This window comes from Sebastes fasciatus, chromosome 15 (genome assembly GCF_043250625.1).
Source record: "Sebastes fasciatus isolate fSebFas1 chromosome 15, fSebFas1.pri, whole genome shotgun sequence".
NCBI lineage: Eukaryota > Metazoa > Chordata > Actinopteri > Perciformes > Sebastidae > Sebastes > Sebastes fasciatus.
In genome coordinates this window covers 13,568,480-13,595,402 of record NC_133809.1, presented here as the reverse complement: position 1 = coordinate 13,595,402, position 26,923 = coordinate 13,568,480, and the positions used below count along the sequence as shown (strand labels likewise).

General features: G+C 41.4%; 1 protein-coding gene across 2 annotated transcripts in view; it reads left to right on the top strand.

The window, feature by feature from the left end:
* Positions 1-26,923, top strand: part of rcan3 (regulator of calcineurin 3) — a 54,183-nt gene that overhangs the window by 3,685 nt on the left and 23,575 nt on the right. Inside the window, exon 1 of one of the 2 annotated variants that reach the window (XM_074661095.1) lies at positions 19,042-19,383. The exons of the other annotated variant lie outside the window; for it this stretch is intronic. Coding sequence (XP_074517196.1) covers positions 19,297-19,383 — 87 coding nt within the window. The 5' untranslated portion in view covers positions 19,042-19,296. Of the gene's footprint in view, positions 1-19,041; positions 19,384-26,923 lie in introns of those variants that run through there. 2 annotated transcript variants of the gene reach the window in all.

Here is a 26,923-nt window from a genome sequence, read left to right as displayed (position 1 = left end):
CATCACCACGTAGCTTCATTCCAGATGGCCATGATGCTGTGAAAATATCCGTGTATTGGAATGATCAGATGAGAATAGCCGGCTGTGTGTGCCCTCTTGACTTGCTTTCCTCACTTACGTTTCCCTTCTCGTGCACTGATTCGCTTTAGCTGAACAGCCAATCAGAGTGTTTTATCTCACAGACGGGTTCCGCCACCGATTAAACATGCTGAATTGGCGAAAAAGCCGCCGACAGGACGGCTTTTTTCAGCAATCTGGAGGGTCCTTTCTATAATGTTGTCAGAAACTTATTGTAGGAGCCAAAAAATGATGCTGACATATACTGAGGTTGTGGCGTAATTCACTGTTAGGAACACCAGGTGGCACTGTGTTAATTGCCTTACCCAGCTACGGGTATATAGGTAGGAAGTGTGTTGTTGGTGTCTAGGTTTAGCCCAGAAGGGCAAAGGGTTTTTGACCGGTGAAATGTTTGCTGTGTTGTGTTGTTTGCTTGTTGTTATGGAAACCGGACTTTCTTCTTTATTGCACTATCACGAATAAATGGACTGTTACTCCAAAACCAATGAGCGGCCTGAGGATCGGTTTTGTTCAGCACAACCTGTAGCTAAAGGTAACATCAACAGCGAAAAGCGCGTCAGTCCAAGGCTTATCACCTCAGCATCTAAAGTAATAGACTTAGCTCCTATACTTATAAAACAATCTGAGCCTCTCGGTGGCAAAAACAAGCACTTTTAATGGACGTAAACTGACGATACCAGGTTGCCCCAAATGATTACATTACAGCTGGTTTAGCGGCTGGCAGCGTCAGCGTTCTCCCTCAATACTGGACAAATTTCAAAAAGACATGGGAAAATAGGGTCCAGGTTGAAAAATACCAAAGATATCCTTTAACTTTCTTCTCCTTCCTCAATTCTTTTAACATCCCCCTCCTGTCTCTCTTCTCAGCGTTCTTTATTTATCCCCTCTATGTATATGAATGCAAAGCAGAGAGGCTAAATCTGGCGCATACACAAAATCCCTTTAAATGAATCACTCCTTGCTTTTGTGAGTTTCGCTGTTTGTACATCCGTTGCTCCCAGCAATGGAGTCTGCCCCCAACCCCCCCACCCCCCGTCCTCTCCCCGTTCGTTTTGCCTCCTCGCCTCATTACGATTCACACTCCACGCTTTTAAGTGGAAATGCCACCCACGCACCCTTCAGTCGGAGCATGTCAATAGATTGTTCTCCATATGGTTCAATTAAATGAGCTGCACTAAAAATAGAACTTTTGACATTTATTTAAACTTTTCAAAAATGAGGACAGGAAGGGATGAGAAATAGAAAACAAGCTGCTTGTGATATTTTTCAAACGGGGACTTTATGAGGTTGTTTTTTTGGCTTGTAGCAGTGCTGTTTGATTCTGCTGAAATTTCAGCATTTTCACCAACTGCTAGAAAACTTGACATCTCTAAACCCAGTGTCTACATCCTCAGTGAAGAACAGGGACATGGCAACCTACATTTTTGTGTCTTTGGGCTCTTGGCTCCCTCCCAACACCGACATCACCTTCTGTTTCTGTTCTCAAAGGCCTGCATGCAGGAGGACGGGCTGTTTCTGTAATCACACTGTGCTCTTTTTAGAGAGGGAGGGAGAGAGAGAGAGAGAGAGAGAGAGAGACATGTGCCCCCATATTTATAAGAAGCTCTTAGCAAGCTGTAAAAGCCTTTTCCTTTCTTCTGCATTAGTGAAAAGACAGTAAAACCTAGTGGCACACTTTCTCTTTTATCTGCAGTATTTTGTTCCCCTGACCAGCTTTTATGTAGAACGGAGAGACTGTTTCTGTAGTTCAGCTCAGGTCTGCATGGTCAGAGCAGGCTCCACCTCTCTCGCTGAAATGATTGGGTCTATTATTCATTTTCTAATTAAAATTAATTCTCATGATTAAAACAGGGCTGTGCCACCACAGTTAATGATTTGAATGATCTCTCTTAGAGCTTAAATCATATGTCTCTCAATTAACATATCAAATAGGGATTATTTTTAATTTGCAGTGTGTCATTATTCCTAACAAAAGCAACATTTCAGTTAAGGATAGTCAGTGGCACACCCTTTATTTTATTCCAAATCTAACTATAAAGCAAGGAAATCTCTTTCTGTCTTTCTTTTTTGTATGTCCTTCACAAATCTCGAGAACCGCTCATCTGATCTACTTCACACTTGGCGGATGTATTGTTCAGGACCCAAAGGTGTGTAGTGTCAAATGTGGTGCGATTTGACCAGATGGTGGCGCTATAACAATGAACATTACGGACTGTAACTATTGAACCGTAAGTCTCAGAAACAAAATTCTTTATTTCCCTGGTTTTTGTGGGTCCAGGTGAATTTATTTGCGACCAGAATAATTTTCCTCCACTTTGAATTGTGTCCATATCTGTTTTTTTTGCTACTCCTCTTACAAATTTTGAGCAATCGTCACCAAATTTGGCATAGTACATCTCCGGACCTAGCTGGAAAAATTTACTTTTTTGGATTGTTGATGTTACTGTACATACAGTTTTACTACAGCTAGCCCTCAAAGTTAGCCCAAATGCTGTGGGCAGGGCTTATATTACAAAAAAAGTAATATCTCTGGGACGATTTGTGCTTTTGCGACCATATTTGGTGGACATGTGTAGATATGATGTCGAGCGACCATGGCAAATTTGGTGCCATCTGGCCAATAGGTGGTGCTGTAGCGGTAGGACTGCCCTTCGCATATCTGGAGATAACTGTTCATCCAGTCAACTTCACACATGGCAGGTGCAAGCCACCAGTCGGCCTGTTCTGGACGGCACTGACTGCACTAGTTATTTTTAATTTGCCATGTGTAATTATTATAAGTTTATAAGTTTAAATTTTATAAATAAGTTTGGACACATTCTGAGTTTAATAAAGACTATTTAGCTGACTATTTTTCAAAGCATATCGGAGGATTTTAGATTAATTAAAGTGTTTTTCCTATCTCCTTGTCCAACATCACAAAGAAGAGCACATCAAGTGTTTTCTGTTGCTTGAAAAATATCTTTATTTATCTAAAGAAACAAAGATATGGCATCCTTTGTAAATACTTCACAGTAAATATATCCTTCATTTTATCTTCCTTACTGAAATAAATGTACTGATTGTTTGCATGTGACTCAATTTTCTAGTTGTTTTAGTTCCTATTTTCCAATATTTCTTAATGCCAGATATAGGAGATATAGATATATACATTATGTAGATATAGCCTGTCCAAGTCTGATGTGTTGTATTTTATGAATTATTAGAATGTTTTCATTAACTAAACCGGTGAATGTGTACTAAGTCATTTCAGATTTGACTTGGACGATGCTGAGTCGCTTATACTTCTGATTAGCTTCCTTAGACCGGTTCCCAGTGTGGCCTGAGGGATGATCAACTACATTCAGCGTATGAATACGATTAGCAGCATTGCATAGAGTGAACACAGCTGCAGCCAGTGTGGCTTCTAATTCCAACATGATTCATTATCTATAACCCCCACAGGAAACAAGTGTGTACGAGGAGTGAGAGAGTTGGAGACAGAGGTGTGCGTGGGCAAAGTAACGAGGCAAAGTGGTTTCTGTGCTTGTCAAGGGAAAGGTCAGAGAAGCCATTAGAAGTCGTCCCTCATAGTGCCCAGTGTATACCAGGCCTAATCAGCACAGAGCGAAGCTTTCATCGCTGCTACTGCTGCTGTCAGACTGAGCTCTCCTCAATCCATAACCAGTGCAATCAAGCAAGCACCAGCTGCAAGCTTAATACAACGCCAAGCAACATGTTTTTATCTTGCAGGCAATAGACAACCAAACAAAGTGTTTTGAAGTTGCTGTATTGTCGCAGTATGAAAGTGACAATATTTGCATCTTACTCAATTGACTACGATTGAGAGTCATTTTCTTGTCGTGACTTGGCCGAGAGACATGACAGTCTGTCATGTCTCTCGGCCAAGTCACGACAACAATCGTCGCTGGTCGTCTTTCACGACGTGTGTGATGTCATCAGGAAGGAAGCTTGATGCTAATGGCAGTAGCTTACTCACCGGGTTGCTTAACTGTCTCTGTTATTTCACACCACCTTTTTTCTTTTTTCACTCTGTCATGTTAGTCCCTCGAGGAAACATCAAAAAGGCTGGGTTGTTGTTGCCATAGCTCCACAAATCTTTCCTCCATTTCACAATTCCACGTCACACGACAACATCGTTTCGTCTTTTGCTTCGTCATTGTGCGCGCCTGTGCGGCAAGTCACGGGCGTCACAGAACACGTTTGGAACAAGATCATTTTCTGAGCTTTTGCACCGCAAATAAGAGCATCAACCAATCACGTTGTGCAGAACAGGTTGAGTTGCGCCTGTATTTATGAAACAACAACACAGAGGCTCTGTATAGTCCGAACCTGGACGGCGAACTTTATTACTCCTTTCAACCTTGACAAAGGCACCTTTCACAATAAAAGCCCTAGACATAATATTCGCAGGCGAGTACGAGTACTTTCGTGTCATTTATTCGTCACGCCCCCGGTGTGTAAAGGCTTTTACTGTAGATGATCTACAGTGTTGACGCTTTTGTCAACAGACAGTTTCAACTAGGGACTAGTTCTTTGATGGGAAATAGTTCCAATTAATAGTGTTTTCTATGGATTATCCAGAGTAACAAGTTTCTGAAAAAAAAAATTTCAAAGCTTTAAGCCCCACAAATAATAAAAGCCATTCACCTCCATTGTATTGGACTATGGGCAGAGAACTCGAAGACGTACAGTATTTATAAGCACATTAAACCAAAACTACTGCAGTAGCTACCAGATAACTTGTCCAGCATATTTACTGCAGAAGCCCTACAAGTATTTTTCCAAACTGTTCCTCTTGGGAATGCATTAGCAGTGTAGCAGCGATAGAGTGCTGTAAGGATGTGAAAAGTTGACACAGCTGGCCCACTTCAGTCTAATGTGTTTGATAGTGTGACTCTTATATATATCGGAGGATAAAGTAAGACAACCCCGGAGCAGAGTGGAGCAATGAAACACATCAGGGGACTAAAGATAGCGTGATAGAGGATGTGAAAAGTGAGATGTAAAGTGAGTGTGTCAGTGTGTGTTTTTTATGTGCACACACAATGCATGTATGTACATAACAGCGTGCATGCATGCGCGTGGCAGGGATATGTTTGCATGTGTCAGACTCCGGTCTATTTTTGGGAGTCGGCCCCGGGGGGGGTGAACGTGAGGCAGCGGGTGCTTGGCAGGCTGAAGGTCAGACATGATGCAGTGCAGAGTGAGTGAGTGCCGCTGGCCCATGCTCCTGCTGCGGCCTGGATATTATTCTGGTACACTGACCGGGGATGTCTCACCGACCCGGTGCGCTTGTTTTGCCTTTATTCATCAAACAGAAGAAAGCAAGAAAGCAATTTAAGTCAAGCAGACAACAGTGGTTGAATTGAGCCGTTGTGGCACTCAGGGTGGCAAAGTATTTTGCACATTTGACAAGATGACAGTGTTTTCTTTCGGAACGACAGCTCCACTTTTCTGTGTTAAACTACAATGCTCCTTGCATTTCGATGAGTATCTCATGTTGAAGTCAGCTACTAGGTTTTCCAGTGAAATCTGAGCCAAGCTATCACTGTGACATGATGGGTGACAAAATATCTGTATTATCTGTAACGTTAATCGATTAGATGTTTGGTATCTAAAACGTCAGAAAATGGTGAAAAATCGCTCAGTGTTTCCCAAAGCCCAAGATAACATCCTCAAATGTCTTGTTTTGTCCACAACAACAACAAAGATATTCAACTTACTGTCATAGAGGAGTAAAGAAACCAGAAAATATTCACATTTAAGAAGCTGGAATCAGAGAATTTAGATTTTTTTTATCTTAAAAAGTTACTCAAACGTATTAATCGCTTATCAAAAATAGTTGGCGAATAATTTAATAGTTGACAACTAATCAATTAATCGATTAATTGTTGCAGCTCCGAACAGAAGTACTGTAAGTTAAACAGGAAGGGGATCCGGTAGGCTATGTAAGGTAAATGATAAAGGCCCTGCACACCCACGGTGTGTGATGAACCCACACGGGTGATTCTAATTATGTTGGCTGATTAGGTCTCTCCTCAGGACGGTGTGCGTTTGTACAGATTGTGCTTGATCGACATCTTCTTCACTCTCCTGTTTTATCGGTTTGGACGGAAAACAAATGATACCTCAATAATTGGGTGCGCTCCAAACCCAACCAGCGAAGTGCCGGCTAGTCAGATCTGGTTTCCACTTCCTTTCATTTCGGTATGCAAAACAGCCTGGCAGCACGCCACTTTTTTGCCATCTTGAATTGACAGCGCTTGAATAGACCGGAGCCTTCGTTAATGTTAGTAGTAACACCTGTGCTTTTCCTGCTATGACAAGTCCAAAAGCTGTGACTGAAATCACTCCCTTGTCTACTCATTCACTATGGACCTTTCTCACGGCAGACATTCGGACTTGTCATAGCAGGAAATGCACAGGTGAAATTGATAACATTAACGATGGCTCAGTTCCATTAAGTGTCCCAGTGAGCTATTCCAGTGAGACAGCATGACACAATACCAGGGCCTCCCCTAAGTGGAATGCAGCTATTATTAATGTTATTATACACACACACTACTATGACATGTCAAAATGTCTTCTGTGAAAAAGGTCTATTCTCTCCCTATGTAATAAGGGTTAAGGGTTTCAGACACTTATTGGGTCGTCGTCACCCTGCGTCACCACTGACAGGTGTAGAGTCACACAGAGAATGTTAACATGGAAGTAACTTTGTTCTATTCAGACTTGAGTGATTTCAGACACAGCCAAAATATCTGTTGTGAAAAAGGAGTCAATATCTCTAATAGAATAGATTCAGCTAATTTATAAGGAGTTGTAAACTATTTGTTTGTATCTGGTTCAGTAGCTGATGTCAAATTGAAAAGAAAGAGGAAGGTAATAATTTCTTATAGTGCAGAAACAATTAGTTGATCAGTTAATTGACAATATTTCTGACTATCATTTAACCCATGAATCAAGTAGGGCTGCAAAATTAATCAAAATTGCAATATGCCCTACTGCAATTTTCAAATCGCAGGAGGTGCAATATTTGTTAAAGGTGAAATATGTATCTAAATACCATTTAAATTAAATAATGTGGTGCTGCAGAGATGTCCTGGCCTACACATCACATTCTACAGACTTATCTTTGTTTACAGATCGCTGCAAAAATCACACCATAATCATTTTTAATATGTTTTTCAATAAAAATGAGAATAATGATGTAAAAACGATCATTCACTCAAATATTGCGAATCGTATCACAATTGCAATATCAGTCAAAATAATCGCTATTGGGTGTTTTTTCGAAATCGTTCGGCCCTAGAATACAGCATAAGTGCCAGACATATGCTGACTTCAGCCGCTCAAATGTGAGAACTGCTGCTTTTCTTACTTTTATATCATTAAATATCTTTGTGAAATGGACAGAAATGCGTAACTTTAGTGTCTCTGAACTTGTGATGGTCATTTTTAGCTATTTTCTGACATTTTACAAACACATGTTGACCGTGACTTTCAGCCCTGCTTTCTCATATAGCTCTTATTTCTCTTTATTTAAAAAGGAATACGCAGCTTTCCCACAAGAATAAACTTTTTATTTTTCTCAGGCTTCCTTAGTTGCTCTTTCTTATATTCTACAAAGAGGCTGATCCCTGGGTTTATTTTGTTTGTCACCAGGGGACATACAGTAATAACGCCCTGTAATATTAGAAATATCTCTTGGATACAGTTATTTAATTACCTCGTAAGCTAATCAAATCCAGTTACATAAGTCTGTTATGTCATATTGTACTTTCTAAACCTCAAACATATCCACATCTATTTAAAGATCCTTATATCATGTTCAATTATTTTATATCATAGTTTTTTCCTTTACTGACACTCATACAATACCACTCCCACACCATCAGTGTTAAAGCTGAATAGATATTTGCTCTTTGATGTGCGATTGGTTTTGTGTACGGTTGCTTTGATAGAAGAGACTCATCTTACCCCGCCCCCTCCTACTACACACAGGCTGATTATGAAACTATAAGATTTAGCATGCTTCGTATTAAGCTTCTGTGTTATTTGTTCTTGGTCGTGCTCCTGTGAGTCTATTTAAATCAAGATTATTTTCTGGTTCAATCGGTCTAAAAAAAGAAATGTTCCTTTCAAGAATAGCAGTTCAAAATACGACAACAGAACATGATCTCTTATTTGACTGATGTATAAATGGACTGCTGTGAATTGAGGCGTAACTGCAATCAAACAGTCCATGAAATAGAAAAATGTTCTGCAGATAATTGCTTTTAGGTACGAGTGTATAAAATGAAGGAGCTGAAATAAACCGACAGGCAACAGTTTAGATGATCAGACCGTGAGGATTTATTTATTTATATTATTATATGTATTATATTATGTATTTTATTTATATTATCATATATTATTATTATTATTATTATTATTATTATTATTATTATTATCATTATTATTTATATTATTTGTACCTTAAAGATCAAAAGTACTTTTTGCGATATGCTGAGTATTGCGATAAGATATATATTGCGATATATTGCTATTTATTACCTTTTTCAACTGCAAATTATGCAGTTTGTCAACATCTGTTTTATCTAATAAGATACAGTTTTAAATTTTCTGTCACATATCTTGAGTAGGGAAGTGATGTGAGGAAAAATTTCCCACCGGTTAATAAACTTGTGACACCACCGTTACTGATAACACCGCAGATTTTACAAGAAAATATGACGGTCAATATGTGTACCGCGGATGGCGTGTTTCTGGCTCTCCGGTAGAGCTTTTGCTGCGGGGCCGCAGGGGTCTACCTGGCGCCGCTGTGCCGTGCACACCGGCTGTGACCGCTCCGTCCTCCTCATGCCGATTGCCTCGTTAACGGTATGGTTCCCTTATAGCATTGGGTTTAAATCTGAAATATTGCCAAATAGGAGCATTTGCTTCGACACCAAATCCTTTGCCATCTCTCGGCCTGTCAACTCTCTCTCGTCCCGTGTGTGTGAAATCTGACGCTTGCTACTCTGAGCTGAGACTCCGTATGGAGCAGATGCATTCACTTTCAGTTTGTAGCGTCCGTTGTCCAACTGTCTATTGATAACATTGCGCTGATACGCCACCGGTAACACCGACTACTGCGACAAGCCTAATCTTGAGGTCATAGGTCAAGGGACCCCTTTGAAAATGGCCATGCCAGTTTTTCCTTGACAAAATTTACCATAACTTTGGAGCGTTATTTAGCATTCTTCCCGACAAGCTAACATGAAATGATTGGTATCAATCTATTCCTTATGCTTTCTAGTTTTATAAGATACAAGTTTTCACTCTAGCGATATTGCCCAGCAAAATGATGATACTATGCTGTATACATTTTTCTCCTACCCCTACTTGTGAATATAGAGACATTGTAATTCACTGTACAGTACTACTGTAGCTCCTCCTGGCCTGAATCCTTTTCTTTTACCTTTCTGTTTACTTACCGAACTCTGTTGACGTTTTAATGTTGTGTGACTCCTGAGTCTGCAAAGCCCGTTCCCCTGTGAGGCTGCTGCTTGGAGTTATTTATGAGGAGAGAGAGGTGGGGAGACCGGCATCCAAATCAATTTCTGCCGGTTGTCATTTACAGAAAAGGACTATTGACAGTCTGTTGTTGTTGGGTTCTTTTTTCTCGGCACTTGTTTTTCACTGTTGTTGCTTTCCTGGACAAAGGAAATACAATCGTGTGTGTGACTCTCCCCGATTCAATTTGGTTCTTGTTTGTTCCTGTTTTTCTTTAGATGTCTCATTTGTTCATTTCTCCCACAAGTGCTCTTCTTCCCCATCATTTAAGTTTGTGTCCATGTGCACCTCGCTTTCTATCAGTGTCTCCATCACGTTGCCTATTGACGGCCTCTACCCAAGTTAATTGCGTATGTGGGCCTGTGTGACAGCCTGTTCCTGTGTTTTCTCCAGTTTGTTAGGTTGTCTGAAGAAGATATGGAAGCTATAGCATAACTCTTTTTGCCTTTTCATTTACTTTGCTTATGGGCCATCCTTTCTATCTCCCTCTTTGTTTGCCTGCCTCAGGAAATGGCACCCACATCTTCTCAGAGCCGTGTCGTGTCTGAAGCTTAGACCACCTCGGGTCCTTCCCCGCCTGTTTTTGTTGTGTCTGGTATTCAGCGGCGATGCCTGCATGCAGGTCGGAGAGTCCCTCTAACCAATCCAAAGATTTGACCTGATTTCGAAGCGAAGCAATCAGTGGAACCATCGGCACGTGTCGCTCTGCGCTTCCTCGTCCATCCCCCTCCTCTCCCTCTGTCTCTGTCCCGTTCACACAGCTATACGGCAGCTCATCTCTCCAGCTCCTAAGCTGCTGGACTGGGTTAAAACACTGAACAGCTGCTGGTGGCCCACCAGATGTTGGCTGTGAACCAGAAACATACTATGCTGTCAGCTCCCATGTTAGGACAGTGTTTGTGATGCTGTTTGTAGAAGCACTGTGTACATACAAGCAGCTTTTGTCATTTTATTCATTTACTAATTTACATATTGATGTTGTTGAAAGGTATTCTCACACACATGGCTCCAGAGTGAAACCATTTTGGCACTTGTGACCAAAAATCTGTCAAGTGCGACTATGCATTTACATTGGTCGCGCCGGTGCGCCTCACACTTAGCAGGTCTGTCTCTGTGTGTGTATGCAACGTATTCTCATACGATTCGTATGATATCTTCCTCCTTTTTTGTACGTTTTCCTTTGAATGTCCAGCAAAATTTGTCAATTTCCACTCGTTTTAAACTGATCTGACCGATCCACATACATTTCTTAGTGACTTTATAGAATAATATAGTTAGCATAAAGAATGGTGGTGTATTTACACCTTGAATCTGGTGTATTATCCCTCTTATATCTACCAATACATTGAGTTTTGTTATGGATCAGTGCATCCCTATTCCAAAACTAATACATTCATATCATTATGAGATTATTTTCATTAAAAACAAATGAAACAACTTTGAATATTTATATCACACTTTCTATGAAACCCATATGGAGCACCTCCACGTTCCTGATAGAATATGAAAATTCAACATGTTTTAATTCACATGGCACCTTGACAACTAATTACCGGAGTCTGCAGGATTTCAGTAAGTAAACCCATAGTTAAAGCCCCGGAAAACTTTCAAACCTCAAGTATTTCTCTATAATCCTAAATATTCACTAATTTATATTCAAGTTGGGAGGAAGACAGACATTTTTTAGTAAGAGCTGCAGCTAATCTTTATCAGGACTGTGAGGGTGTAGTTTGATCAGATTTGGTAACATAAGCAAACAACCAACAGCTGTTGGTTGTTTGCTGAAAGTTGCTGAATCCTGATTGGTGCTCAGAAGTACATAACGTCACCTTTTTCCACCTGAGCCCTTTAAACTACTGAAAAGATCACAGGCAACAGACAAAATGTCTCAACTTAAATAATTAAAAACTTGAGATCATGTAGTCACAGTCAAAGTATATATATATATAGGACTATTGGCCATTCTACATCTACAGTTGCATGTGCACATTTCCCATGATAACAGGCTCATTGTTGTTAATTAGGAGAAAAGCGTTACAGTCATAGTCGGCCTCTGGGAGTTGTCTATCACTATTAATTAAAGCTTGATTGCCAGGCGTCGTGTAAAACTTCTCTGTCAACATTTTGTTTTTCATCCAAATCACTAAACACTGCAGCAGCCACATTCCCTCCCTCACATTTCATCCTGTCAGCTCGTCTGCACAACTCAAACAACCAGATAAAACACATTTTCAGGCTTTGAAGGATTGTTGATCGCGGCTACTTGCGTTCGTCATCTACATTTGATGGCTGGTTGTCTGCTCCTCAGGTATTCATGCCGTCCTTTGCACCTGACAGAGCCTCTCTCTCTCTCTCTCTTTCTGAGTCTCTTTCTATTTTGACTCACCCTCTCGCTATACTTTTATTCCCTCTGTGCCATCCTGCTCCTCTGTTCTCCCCCGCTCTTTCTCACCTACACTCTGTAGATCTGTCTCTCTGCCCTGTAGACACTCTTTTATCCTCCCATCCCTCTGTCTCCCCCTGGCTCCCTGCGCCTGTACTTGGCTGCTTGCTTTATAAATAGCTTGGCCTAGATTACAGCAGCTGCATTGGCGCTGGCACCAGGGGTTGGTTTGGCGGGGCAAAGAGAGGTAGCCTGGTGTAACAAGGGGTTGGCAGCAAAGGGATGGAGCGTGCATGCGTGTGTGTGTGTGTGTGTGTGTGTGAAGATCGTGAGGATAGTGCATGCCTGCAGTGGCCGAGCTCCAGAGTTTGTTTTCACACTCATTCCTTCCATTCTTCTGCTCATATCACTCGAGAACTGTTGTCATATTTTTATGCGTTTCTATTTCGGGTGAATTCTTGCAGTGAATAAATGTGTGTGCGTGCGTTCGGTTTGAATTCACAGATGATGTAGCACAAATACAGTATTATATTTGCATGCATTTTTTTTTATTTGTCCTCGTGTTTATGTGTTGCATTGTTTGGTTCGTGCATTAACATACATGTGTGTGTTATGAGCATGCGTATTCACCCCACCGCGATGATCCACTGCCCTGATTTCCTCCCTCCTCCTCCTCCTCCTGCTCCTCTGCAGAGCTCCACTTCAGAATACAAATTCAGCTCGTCAGTGAGTCTGGGACACAGCGTCTCACCCTTTGAGCATCTCTGCTGCCTCCTGTTCCTCTTCTCATCTCTTATAAAGTGCATCATGCACGTTAGAGACTCTGCAATACCTAGATATCTACTATTAGCTGTGTCTTATCTGTGAATATATGCTGCATGTACATTACATGCATTAGTTTTTACATGCACATGAAGAAACAGAGGTTAAATGAAAAAATCACAATAAAGATTTTCTTCCATTATGATCTCCTGTGTATTTTTTATGTGCATGATGCAACAAACTTTAAAACCATAAGAATAGGCAGCTTCACAGTTGCATTCAGTGCATCACCATTCTTGCCAAACTTGAGACCTTAAAAATAGGGCGGATTTCAAAACCATAGCGGGGGGGGGGGTCTGGGGAAAAATCGGGAGGGTTAGCAAATATGTGCATCAATAGAAGGAATAGTTTGATATTTTAGGAAATATACTCATTCGCTTTCTTGCCGAGAGTTGCATAAGAAGATGTAAAGTAAGCTTTAGAGGTGGTGGTTGCCTTTGATCAGCTAGCTGTTCCCCACTGTTTCCAGTCTTTGTGCAATGCTGAGCTAACCAGCTGCTGGCTCAGATATACAGACGAGAGGCTGGTATCAGTCTTCTCAATCTAACTCACACCAAGAATAAATATACATTGTACCGTAGTAAGCTTGTAAATTTAGTCCAGAAATGAAATATCAACCATCTGCAAAAGTGACATCCTAAAATAAATGTTGATATTAAAGTAAAAACACCTACTGCGACTGTGATTAACACGTCTTACAAGGTGGCAGCATTTGAAAGGTTATAATTATCCACATTTGGTAAGAAATGAGCAGTCGCTCCTCTCAGTTACACATTCTCATTTGAAACGGATAAAGAGTGTGTTGTATTTTCTGACATGGAGTCTTGTTCAGGGCGTGCTGACTGTGAGATCTAACAGAGGGAATTGTGAATGAGGAGACGAGAATTGAGAATGAGGAGGAGGAGGAGGAGGAGGAGGAGAGCTGCAGAATTAGGCCAGAGAGGAAGAAAAGTGCTTCATCATCCACAGCGATCCGTCCTCCTTATCAGCTGTGACAAAAGGGATCGGAGGAGTGCTTTGATAACTGAGGACATTTAAGTAGCCTATACATCCAACACACTGTATTGGATGTCAGTGGCGAGTACTACTGTATACAGCAGCGGTTCACAACCTTTTTTATTTTCTTTCTCAGACATGAATTGTCAACGTTTAGGTCAGTTGATTCAAGTTTGCATTCGTACTACAAGCACATGGATACTTTTAGCTACTTCAACTATTTTTCACGTTTTAGTTATTTCAACCATTTAGCCATCCCTGTTTCTCGCTATTTTGATCATCTACTGTATATCCATTAACATTAAAGTTGAAGTTGGTAAAAGCAAATATGATAAAAGTTATTTTTATAAAACAATCACTATATCCTGACTAATGTTGTAAAAAAATATTGAAGTATCAATGCATATCGATACTGAATATTTGACACGATTTCAATACTCATTTTCCACAGTACTGATACAGGGTACCAGATAAGATAAGATAAGATAAGATATTCCTTTATTAGTCGGACAGTGGGGAAATTTGCAATTTACCAGCTGTGCTTTCTGCTTCTCTCTTCTCTCCGACAGCGAGTTGACACACAAATATTACTATTTATCTTTTAATAAAAATCTAAAATTTTATGCCCTCAATGTTGCGTCAATTTTTCCAAGTGGTATCGAAAATGGCATCGAATACCGATATTTTTCAAGGTATTATATCAAAGTTAGAAATTCCAGTATCGTGATCCAATCTGTGACTCAGGAGGACGAACATGATTTTTTTCACAGATTATCTGTCTCGTGCACTACTAGGATATAATGACAGTTTTATAAAAATAATCATCATCATCATCATCATCAATCATATTTGCTCAAAGTTACCAACTGCAGCTTTAAGCATCCATTACTTGTAGCTAACCCTTACGACTTCTCTGCTAGTTTTCATGCACTTTCTATTACATCAGGTGGTGTTCAGGTGTTACAACTGACTCAGGCAGAGGTGTGAACTGTGCAGGCAGCCTCTTGTAGCTAGTTTGTTATAGTGACAGTAAATTTACTAAAGACCACCATCACACTAATTTGTAAACAAAATATATAGAGAGATATATTTTTAATTAAATCCTTTTCTTTTGTTAAAGTTAGCTGAGCATCTCCACAATCTTTTTATATTTCCCATGGCAACTGCAGTTACCCTGGATACAAGTACTCACTGCTATACAGTGCAGCAGTAACACTTAATAGACTAGTGTTAGACTAGATTAAACTAGTCCAGACTAAATGTGAGGTTAAGTACAGGTAGGATGAGCACCTGCTCTGCTGAAGTTTCCGTCAGCAAAGACAGTCAATCTCTAACATCTTCTGTTGACCCAAGACTTTGTAAATAGGGGCAAGTGAAAAGAGAATTTTCCAACACGCCATAAATAAAAGATCACAGCGTTTGGCGAGCGAAGGCTACGTTAGAATCCAGAAAACAGAGTGGATTTAAAAGAAAAAGCGACACAGGCAGGCGCACGCTGCTTTATCACTCCTGAGCTCGTGATTAATGAGCTGTGGGGGTGATTTTTAAATAATATCTAAACCTGTCAGGTAACGTCTTCTCTACTGCCTGCTCTTACTGCCGTGACTTCAAAGAATAAAACAGATTCACTCCGAGCAGATGAAGCAGCTGACGATGCAGTTCAGGCTCAGGCCAAACACGTTATAGAGCGTCTGATATGTGGCGTTTTAGCGGCGGATTGTTCCAGACTGGCTGACTGACTGATGCTGTCTGGTGGAGGAATGTCACAGTCATGCTCACATATCTCAGTCATGTTCTCCGTCTGCACAGCGTGGACAATGCCTGACACACACAGACATAAATAGCCCTCACCGCCTAGAGCCTCAATATTAATGGCTTATAGGGGACTTAGCTGTCTCGGCCGGCCGGGCAATTATTATTATGAAACGGAGGGATGGAGAGAGACGGTCAGGGTGATGGAAAAAAAAAAAGACGTGCTTTATTATGCAATGGCATAATGTCTGTGGGAATTTTTTTAATGATTGGTCTTCAGCTGAAGTGGAAACTCGCACTGAATCATCATAATTAAGAGAAAAAAGGAGCTGTGGCAGCAGTGGTACAGTCGGCTACATCAGCTGCTTTATTGTGAGTGATAAAGAGCCGCGGTACAGTTAATCTCCAATCAACAAGTCAGCACTAAAAGTACAGTTCAGCTCGCTGAGAAGATCCTTTAAACTTTTCATATCAGAGTCTTTCCAGGATCTATACAAGAAATTTGCCCTGAAGACTCTTAATGCCCCAAATACATTTTCAGAGACAACAGCTTCGGCATTGAACCCATCAACGTGACCGCCGTGTACCCATGTTGTTAGTCTGTTATTCTTAGGCCCATGAAGCCACATACCATGTCAACTGAAGGCAGCACTAACTCTGGAGCATGCAGCTGACAGGCATGGTGATGTAATAATGCCTTGACAGAGGGAAAAAAAGTGCAGTAGATGCCTTCACTAAGCGTTGTATTTTGGATGCACAGTGTTGTGGATGTCTGTCAGTGAGCCAGTAATTTGAGCGCATGGTTTATACAAAACAACATCTTATAGTAAATGTAGTAAAACAGCTTTTATATTTAGCTCTTATATGTGTGTACTTTGAACGCAAGGACATTATCAGTGAAGTATAGTTGTGAATCTTGTGTGTACTGCTTGTAATGTTGTTGGTAGGTACACATGTGATGGACACAATAACAAGAACACCTGGACAGTGTAATGCAGTGGTTCCCAATCTTTTTTGGTCATGACCCCAAATACAGAGCAACGTCTATTTGCGATAACCCGTCACAAGGCAGTAGTTGTGAGCTTAAGTTGTGAGCAGTTGAATCGAAAAAGGAATTTCCCCTATTAGTGTTTCATTTAACTACTTTTTTTGCTGCCGAGAGAAAAAAAAAAAAAGCTTGCAGAAAAGCTTGAAAAATAAACAGAATTGATACGATTAGTCGATCGACAGAAAAAGAAAAAAAAAAAAGAAAACATCGGCCACTATTTTGTTTATAAATAAATCATTTAAAGGAGAAGTGTGTTACATTGCGAGAGATCTATTAGCAAAAATGGAATATAATATTAATAACTATGTTTTCATTAGTGTATAATCAACTGAAACTAAGAATTGTTGTGTTTTCATTAGCTCAGAATCAGCCCTTCGTATCTACATACGGAGCGGGTCCTCTTCACGGAGTCCGCCATGTCGCTCCGCCATGTTTCTACAGTAGCCCAGAATGGACAAACCAAACACTGGCTCTAGAGAGAGCCTCACGTTTTTACGTTACCTGAAGAACAACGTAGTTCTCCGTCACGCTTGTGAAATTGCGGTAACGTGAGCCGCAGAGTGCTAAGTGCCGCCGTCTGACTTCCATTGCTCCTAAAGTACTGTTATTATGGTAAGGATGGCCTCTGAGCGAGGCGAACGGCGTTACCACGCTTTTGCACTCGGCGGCTCACGTTACCGCAGGTCTTGGAAAGGGAGGAGTGAGTGGAGGGGTACTCGGTTGGTTGCAATCTGCAACCACACCACTAGATTCCGCATACCCTACACCAGGGGTGCCCAATACGTCGATCGCGATCTACCGGTCGATCGCGAAGGTAGTGTGGGTAGATCGCATGGCATTTAAAAAAAAAAAATTAAAAAAAAAAAAAAAATTTTTTTTTTTTTTAAATAGACGTCAGCCAACAAATTGCAACACTGTTTCACCTGAACTCATCTGGAATGGAGGATGAGATTTTGACACTACAAGCTGACATTCAGTCCAGGGCTCATGGACAGTTCTGGAACTTACTCACAGAGGAAAAGTACCTCAACATGAGGAAATGTGCTACCTCCTTGACTGCATTATTCGGCTCCACTTATTTATGCGAGTCAGCCTTTTCCCACATGAAGATTATTAAGTCCAAATACCGTTCCACCTTGACTGATGATCATTTGGAAGTGTGCTTGAGGCTGGCTATCAGCAGCTACTGTCCGGACTATGCATCCCTGGTTGATTCCATTCAGTGCAAGTCATCAGAGTAAGGTAATGACAAAAAATGTACAGTTATATTGTACAATATGGGTTCATGCAGTTATGCAAGGTACACCAACATATATTGTACATATAAAGAATACTCAATATATTTATAAATAAATATATGTTTTGCATTTTTATAGTAGGTAGATCATTTTGACTTGGTCATTTTATAAGTAGCTCGCATGCTGAAAAAGTGTGTGCACCCCTGCCCTACACACTGTACATATGTTATTTATTAAGTACAAATACCAAACATGTTCAGCTTCTCAAACTTGAAGACTTGCCTCCTTCTCTGTTTTATTTATTTGTAATGGAATGCTGTTTTGGACTGTTAGTATGACATAAAATGTATTTATGTCACCGTGGAGTATTTGTGATGTGGATTATTTCCCGGTTTTCTGATGTAGTTATATAATCTGATAATAAGAATCATAGATATGACCTTGTAATGTTCAGTTTTTGATGTGACTGTGATGGTTTTAGTTTGCATTATTATAAGGTGGTGTTCATATTATTTTGTCCACATTTCTCTACAAACTATAAGCCCTATTGCCTCCACACGTCACTGACAGCCTTAAAAAAAATGGCACAGTTATTGCTGAGTTTTTACATAAGACTTGAATATTATATATATGTGCTCCTGGTATTAAGTCCACCCCCTGTGGTGACGTGTTCTGCATGTATATAAAGAGCATCATTGAAAAGGCATGAATGGAGAATGACAGTCTCTCAGTTTGGAGGAGTCAGGGTGACACTGATGCTGAGAGAACTTGATGTACAGTTTGGGCTCATGATGAACTGAATTTTTCCAAAACGGTTGTGACACATTTTTTCTCCTCCAGCAGCAGTAGAGCAGCTCATTGAACATAACAAAAAAAAAAACACGAACAAATACAAGAAAAAGCGGAATAAACCGGACCGTGAATTCTGCAGCAGTGCCCCCTGTGTACGGTTCGTCGGAGCTTGGCTGTAGTGGCGTAAAACACGACGAACGTGAGGATGGTGATGACGTCAATGTGGAGCCAGAGGGAGGGAGGGCAGGAGAGAGAGAGAGAGAGAGAGAGAGGGGGGGGGGGGGGGGGAGAGAGAGGGAGAGGAGAGGGAGAGAGAGCGAGAGAGAGAGAGAGAAGGAGATGAGAGAGAGAGAGAGAGAGGAGGGAGAGAGAGAGAGAGTTTGTGCGTCTGCTGCTGCAGCATCACTCTCAGCAGCGCTTCAGTGCAGTGAGGAGTCCAGCAGCAGCAACTCTCTCTCTCTCCAGCTGATCAAACCCAAACCAAGAACAGTCCGCTGGACTTTAACCCTCAAGTTCCTGGAGGAAAGAAACCCAACACACCGCTTCGACCCTACTGCTACAGCACAGAGGAGGAGAAAAAGACTTTGACTTTTTTTTTTTTACCCCCTCCAAACCACGAAAAGGGAATGCCATCGATAAATATGAAACTGGAGATGGTGACCATCATCGCCTGCGAAGTAGACCTCGAGGTGTTTACATCAGACAAAATGCAGGTACGGTTGGTTTTGCACAAAAAGAGAGAGAAATTACGCACGGTTGGTTGTGCCCTTTGTGGTGTGGTTGTGCAGCAGCAGCAGCGTGCATGCTCATCTCATGCCCTGTAGGAGAAGGAGAAGAAGTAGCATGCATGTCTTTGGTGACGTTGAATGCAGCCCCTCTCTCTCTCTCTCTCTCTCTCTCTCAGACGAGGATTTTTATCAATGGGAGCCGCAGCTCGCCGAGACGCACGTCACGGCACACTTTGATTGACGCGTGATGAATTGCAGAAATGGGTGTGCAAGAATGGGACACACATACACACACACACACACACACAAAGAAAAAAAAAACGACCCCTTAATCTTAATGCACCAATTGTTGTGCCGTTGTGTACGTTTTTGGAGCGTGAGGTTGATGCGCAAGTTGAATGGTGAATGGGAGGGTGTGATTGAATTGAATTGTCCATGCATGCAAGGCACATGCAGAGAAAGAAAGGCAGTTTTTTAGACGCAGTGGCGGACAGACCCTCTTTATCTCTGCTCATCCCAGCAGCATTGCAGGTGCACAAGGTTTGGATTTGGGAACATAACGATCCAGATCATTATTATAGCCTATAAACGTCACATTAATGCTAAAATACTGTAGTAGGCTTTAAATAATCCAATGATATAGCCTGAATGGTTGTGATTGGTGCCATAAGGAAATGCAGTAGGTATAATGTTTGATTCTGAAAGCATTATTTCCTCTCTATAGGAAGGAGAATATCCCAAGAACTCCTTCCTATAGAGAGGAAATAAGGCTTTCAGAATCAAACATACATCCAGCTATACAAATGATCATACAAAAACAATGTTCATAGTGTGTGAGAAAAGAATCGTTTATAAAGTGCACATTAGGTTTACAGTTTTACCTGTCTCTATAAAAATGGACTCAAAGTACATTTAGGTCACTATAAAAACCCAAGCACTCCCCCATACAGTCATATTTTATTGACTTGTCCTAAGGGCAGGTGCAGGTATTCAATATATGAGCCCTGTCAATCACAGAGCAGGAAAAAAAAAGCAGTTGCACTTAAATGTGTCCAAAAGTGAGCCCGGGGCACCCCAACCTTTGGCACCCGCAACGTGCCAGTTTTGGGTCTTAAAAGGCCACACAGATGGTCTGCCAATGCTTGGCTCACCCTCTAAACCCTTTGGAAATTCCACGTCAGAATATATTCCCCTCACCTGCTCGCCTGCTTGTCTGATTTGACTCATCAACCAAAGAGACGGAAAGAGACGCAGGAAAGGGGGGGAAAGAATAAGCTACAGCAGTGCAGTGCAGGCAGCCGGCCGTGTAGGTGCTCCTCAGTGCTGATGTTTCTCTGGTTTGATGGTGAAGGCTCAATTCAGCTGTTTTCTGTGTATCCAAAAGCAGCAGTTGCAGGTTTAAAAGAACCCAGTGACCCCACCCTCATCCCCCACGGCACCTTGGTCAGCCATATTGTATCACTTTTGTGTGCTTTACTAACCGCACACTAGCTGCCCAGGGGGATATGTGTGTGTATATGTGAAATGTTCTCGTGTCCGACATGCCACGAATTGCACACAAGAACGGCATGTGATTGTAATCTGATGTTACTGAGAAATCCTTTAACATAACAAACAATGCATTTCATTCTCTGAGCCACCCCTGTGGTCTGCGTTTCCCCCCTAGTGAGGCCAGGCAGCTGCTGTGTTTGCTCCCAACTCTCATTACACTTCCAAACCACTGCAGACCAGGCCAAGGTGAAAGACACCAATGTGCCACTCCTGCAGTTGTCCTGTAATTATAGCATAGCGGTCATAATCTTGGAAGATTTCACAGGGAAAATAGCAGTCTGTGAAACCTCGGTAGGTGTTTATGTGGAGGGTTTCTGCTGTATACAACAGATGATACTCCTGATCGTGACATATTGTGAATGCCTCTTCGTTTATGCCTCTCTGGATCACACATTTCGCTTATTTATTTGTGATTTACTTTAATGAAACCTGGTTTTAGCGCTCTGAGATCCTCCCCCCCCAGACAGGCTTGACACAGCCGCGGGCAGGACAGTCTGATCAGAGCGCAGTCTTCTTCACTAAAGCTTCCTGTCAAGCAGCTCTTATCAGCAGACTCACCCAAAGAAAAGAAGGTCCGCGCACAATTAAAAGAGCAGACAAGAGGGCTGACTTTCGAATGGCACAAATAACACCGCTAATCCCGGTTTCTGGCACACGGAGAGTGATGGAGAGCGCCGGGGGAGAGGGCAGATTAAAGCAGGGCACGTGGGGGGAGCGGCCTCTGATTGAGCTCACCTCCCTGTCAGCCTGCTCTTGTTTTTATTATCATTCAACAAGATCTGAGCCGGTCTGTTTTTATTAATATCTCCGATTTCTGAATATGAGAAACAGTAATCTCAAGGCTCCTGTTTTGTTGAGGTTACTAATATGTGGATTTGCTGCTATTTATAGACACTCCACAGAACAATTAGGCGGTGGCAGCGATGCTTGAATGGGCGACGTGAAGAAAATAAGTGAATGGTTTAATTAGATGAGATGCTGTGCGACTGGTTGTGGTGTTTTGGAGCCATTGTTTTGACACGGTTGAAATGGCTTTGCCTTGGCTCCATCCCAGCTGGTTACATCATTAATGAGCCAAACACAGAGGCGGTGGACAGAGCAGGTTGTTGTTGCAATAATGGCAGAGCTGCTGGTACAGTAGGCTTTCATACCAGAGTGCTTTGTGTCCATTCTGGAGAAAACAAAAGGACTTATTGTTTGCTGTGAGGTTTAGTGAGGTCGGAGCCGTGGGCGGACGTTGTAGTATGTGTGTGTTCGTCACAGCGGCACTATCATTACCTGGAAAATGTGGCAGCATCAGCAGATGATAGCACAGGACACATGGTGAAGGTCATAGCACGTTGGCAGGCAGCGAGTGTATTAAAGAGCGTGACGCAAGCCTTTACGGTTACGTCGCATGCTTGATTTGATGCTGTGGCGTTTACATCTTATTTATTTATTTATTTATTCACTGGCCAGTTTGATGGGTGCCCATTTATTCGCTCTTTTATACACGTATGAATAATTAATCAGCCTGTCAACCTGCTCTTTCTCTTGATAAGTGCCTCTCTGGCTGCCGTCTGTCACTGAATTAAATGTGTTTTAATTAGGATTAGCATTGGGAGGAAACAGGATTTTGACATTATGACCCATTCGCACACTGTTATAGAGAAACATGCACAGAATGGCCGCATTGCAAGCCACCAAGGACAGCTGTTTTCCAACTTAAGCCCGCTCTCCCACACACAGACAACTGTATAACACTGACACAGTCACACACTCCAACCACAACAGTGAGTCAGCGGACTCGCAGTCCTATACAGACAAACACCTCTGTCAGCAAACGCACACACACACACACACACACACACACAACTCCTCGCCGAGGACGCCTGAAGAAGTTTCCGTCCACCTGGGTCACTTTCCATTTGTCCTTCTGTCTGCCTGTCTGTCCCTTGTGTCATATGTCCGTTCTCAGGCTTTACCATCACTGAGTTTTGAGGAAGGAGGAGAGATTTGATGACTAATCTGCTATTTGTAGTTGATTTTGCTGACGTCTGTGAAGTTTCCCACTGTCTTTTTTGATACACACACCCCTTTACATAATGGGCTGTCACTCCCTTTAATTTGTGACGGTTATTTTGAGCATCTAAGCAACAAAGAAGATACAAAACAATGTGGCATTATGGAACTTTATGTGTTAAGTTATAAAACGTGGAACATTTCACACTATATCTGGGTAGACTGAATTAATGGCTTTGCAGAGGATAAAGATTAAATGAATGGATATCATGTTTTTATTGATCTGCAAATTATTTTCTCGATTATTCGTCTCGATTTCAGTTTACTATCACATAACACAAAGAAAAGCGGAAAATCCTCACAATTGAGAAGATAGAACAATGTTATATTTGGCATTTTAGCTTGAAAAAATACTTTTAAAGGGGCTAGATGCAAGAATCATAAATTGCTTGTTAACAGTGACACTTGTGGCCGTTAAGTCAACGACAGTCAGCGTCCTGTTGCTCGTGCTTGCGCTCACACTATGTAGACGTGAGCGAGCATCGGTCAAAACAATTGGGTGACACACAAGAGACTGAACGTGATTGGCAGGCATCATGTTGATTAACGTTAGCAACATTAGCCAGCTGAAACCACAATATCACTATATATGTTTCACATGCTTACCTGTTAGATTACCTGTCCAATAGGAATTCTGCAACCTCGGGGGCCGTTTTGATACCCAAAACCAAATGAAGGTCACTCCATGAATTGAAGGCCCGGCCGATGTTGATCTTATTTTCCACCGACGTCGGTTACATTCCTGTTTTGCAAGACGGGCCTCACTAGATATACTGTAACTTTGTTTTTTCTGTGCTTCTGTGGAGTTTATGTTGGAGTCTTTGTTGTGATGGGGGCTGGCCGTTTGTTGGCGTTGGCGGACTCCATTTCTAACCGAACGTTAGCTATCATTGCAAACTGTTAGCCCTGAGGCGTAGCTGAAAATAAAGGCACTCGTGAGAGCGCGCATGACGGAAAAAACGTCCCGCATTCTTCACATTAAAAGCAGTCCACAGGCTGATAGAGGAAATCCAGAAAGTCGCGGAAAAGGTTAGGTTACAACCTGTTCACACATTGGCAATAAAAAAACGATTAAAAAATGTTTACACATGTAAAAATGTAACATACTGTACCTTTAAGATTAAGATTAAGTTGAAGATGGACTAATCCATTAATCGTCTTATCATTTATCAATCAATAACGACCGATTAGTCGACTAAGAGGGGGCAGCCCTTATCCCCTGCAAGTCCTTGACAGATTTATTGCCCGTCTCAATTGACAGACTTGATCCGCTCTTATCAATTGTTGGCCATTTAGTTAGTAAGCCATTTTCTCTGCAGTGTTTTATTATTTAGAGAAAGGACACCAACAGCCCTCTCACTCCCTACTCATCAAACATAAATCAGGTCTGAATTTGAATATGATCCAGGCGTCCAGCATTTCAAAACACTGTTGTGATGACCATTTGTTGAGGTGAAGGCAAGAGGCAGAGGAGCAGCGGCAGGACAGACAGGATGGATGTAGACGCTGGCGGTATCGGGTTCTGTGCTGGTAGGAAACCAGATCTGCATCTTGGCAAGGTTGAGCGATCCCAGGCCAGAGCAGTGGGCTCAGGTGTGCCTGCTCCCCCAGTCTGGCCACTAGGCAGGTGGAGATGGGCAGCTCTCATTGGCCTGAAACCTTAGAGAAGTGCCGGGGCTCAAGTGTCAGCTAAAGGTTAGCGCTGCGTCCGTTAGGGTGACGTACCACAAAGGACAGTCTCCTGGGCGGCGTGTCTGGTTACCATGTGTCCAAGACGACACGACTATGAAGTGATAAGATTAGAAGCAAAGAAAAAAAGGCCTCGCAATGGAATGTAGAGGCTCGCAATTTACTCGCCAAGGAAGAAGAACAGCGTCATACAATGATTGGCCTATTGTTATTGAAATGACAGGTCAGACATAATTTTCCTGTCAGAATTTCCAATACAATTTCCATTCCAACACAAACGGCTCTGGAAAGACACGGTAGTTTTAGTGCTTAAAATAGCAACGCCAAACCAGACCATTGTGTCTACAGCATATTGTAAGCTAAAGGTGAAGTTTATTAATGTCGTCTAAAGCAGTGTTGACATTTTTAGGATCATATAGAAGTGCTGAAGCGATAAGTCAATTAGTCAATCCACAGAACATCGACTACAATTTCAATGATTGATTAATCATTTATTTAAGTAATTTATCAAGCAGAAATGACGGATTCAACCCATGGGCAGTGGTGGAAGAAGTATTCATATATTTCACGTACTAAAAGTAGCAGTGCCACAGTGTATATACTCTGTTACAAGTAAAAGTCCTGCATTCAAAATTGTACTGAAGTAAAAGTACTTCTACTACATCAAAAATACTTAAAGTACCAAAAGTAAAAGTACTCTTTATGCAGAATGTCCAGTTATTGATGCATTAATGATAATATCATCATAATGTTGAATGTTGGGGCTAATTTGAACTACTCTATGTACTGCTGGGTAATTTAACATATGGTAATACTTCTTAATTTATTTGTTAATTATATGTGACTAAAGCTTTGAAATAAATGCAGTTGTGTAAAAAGTACAATATTTCTCTCTGTAATGCAGTGGAGTAGAAGTATAAAATAACTAAAGCTGTCAAATCAATCGATTAAAATATTTAATCGTGATTAATCGCATGATTGTCCATGATTAATCGCAAATTAATGGCACATTTTTTATCTGTTCAAAATATACCTTAAAGGGAGATTTGTCAAGTATTTAATACTATTATCAACATGGGAGTGGACAAATATGCTTGCTTTATGCAAATATATGTATACATTTATTATTGTAAATCAATTAACAACACAAAACAATGACAAATATTGTCCAGAAACCCTCACAGGTACTGCATTTAGCATAAAAATATGCTCAAATCATAACATGGCAAACTCAAGCCCAACAGGCAACAACAGCTGTCAGTGTGTCAGTGTGCTGACTTGACTATGACTTGCCTCAAAACTGCATGTGATTAGCATAAAGTGGGCATGTCTGTAAAGGGGAGACTCATGGGTACCCATACAACCCATTTTCATTGGCATATTTTGAGGTCAGAGGTCAAGGTACCCCTTTGAAAATGGCCATGGCAATTTTTCCTTGCCAAAATGTAACGCAAGTTTGGAGCGTTATTTAGCCTCCTTACTGACAAGCTAGTATGACAAAGGATTCTTCAGGTTTTCTAGTCTCATATGATGCTGAACTGAACCCGCTACTACTAAAAAATGCCAAGTTGCGTTAATACGTTAAAATAAATTAGTGATGTTAAAACGAATATGCGTTAACGTGTTATTATCGTGTTAACTTTGACGGTCCTAAAAATAACAGGAAATGGAAATACTCAAGTAAAGTACAAGTACCTCAAAATACTTTCCACCACTGCCCATATGTTCCCATACTAGAATATGACATGCATCACACTTTGCCAGCTGAGCAGCCATGCTCCTATAGCTTTGCTCCAGTATTGCTCGATCCTCATTAGAGATGGGTGCTGTGATGCACCTATTAATAACAGACAGATAAAGAAAGAGGGTCAAATGCAACAGAGCAGTAGGAAGAGACGGTGCTGAGTAGAGAGAAAGAGCTCATCTGTCCATATGCTGCTGTGGCCTAAGGTACAGTAAGAGCTGTAGCATCTTTTTGCCACCTTACGTAATGTTGTGTAACTCTTTGGATTACATCGCCTCTAAAGTGTGTGAATCTGCGTGGGAGACTGTGTGGATATACTTGCATGTTAAGAGTGTGTGAAAATGTGTGTGTGCGTGTGTGTGTGTGTGTTGAACCGAGGCCCAAGTGCTGCTGACTAGGAAAAGCTCCTGCCTCAATAAAAGCCATAACGACCAGATTGGTGGTAATAGGATTAATGTGTCCCCTCATGCTGTAAACTGA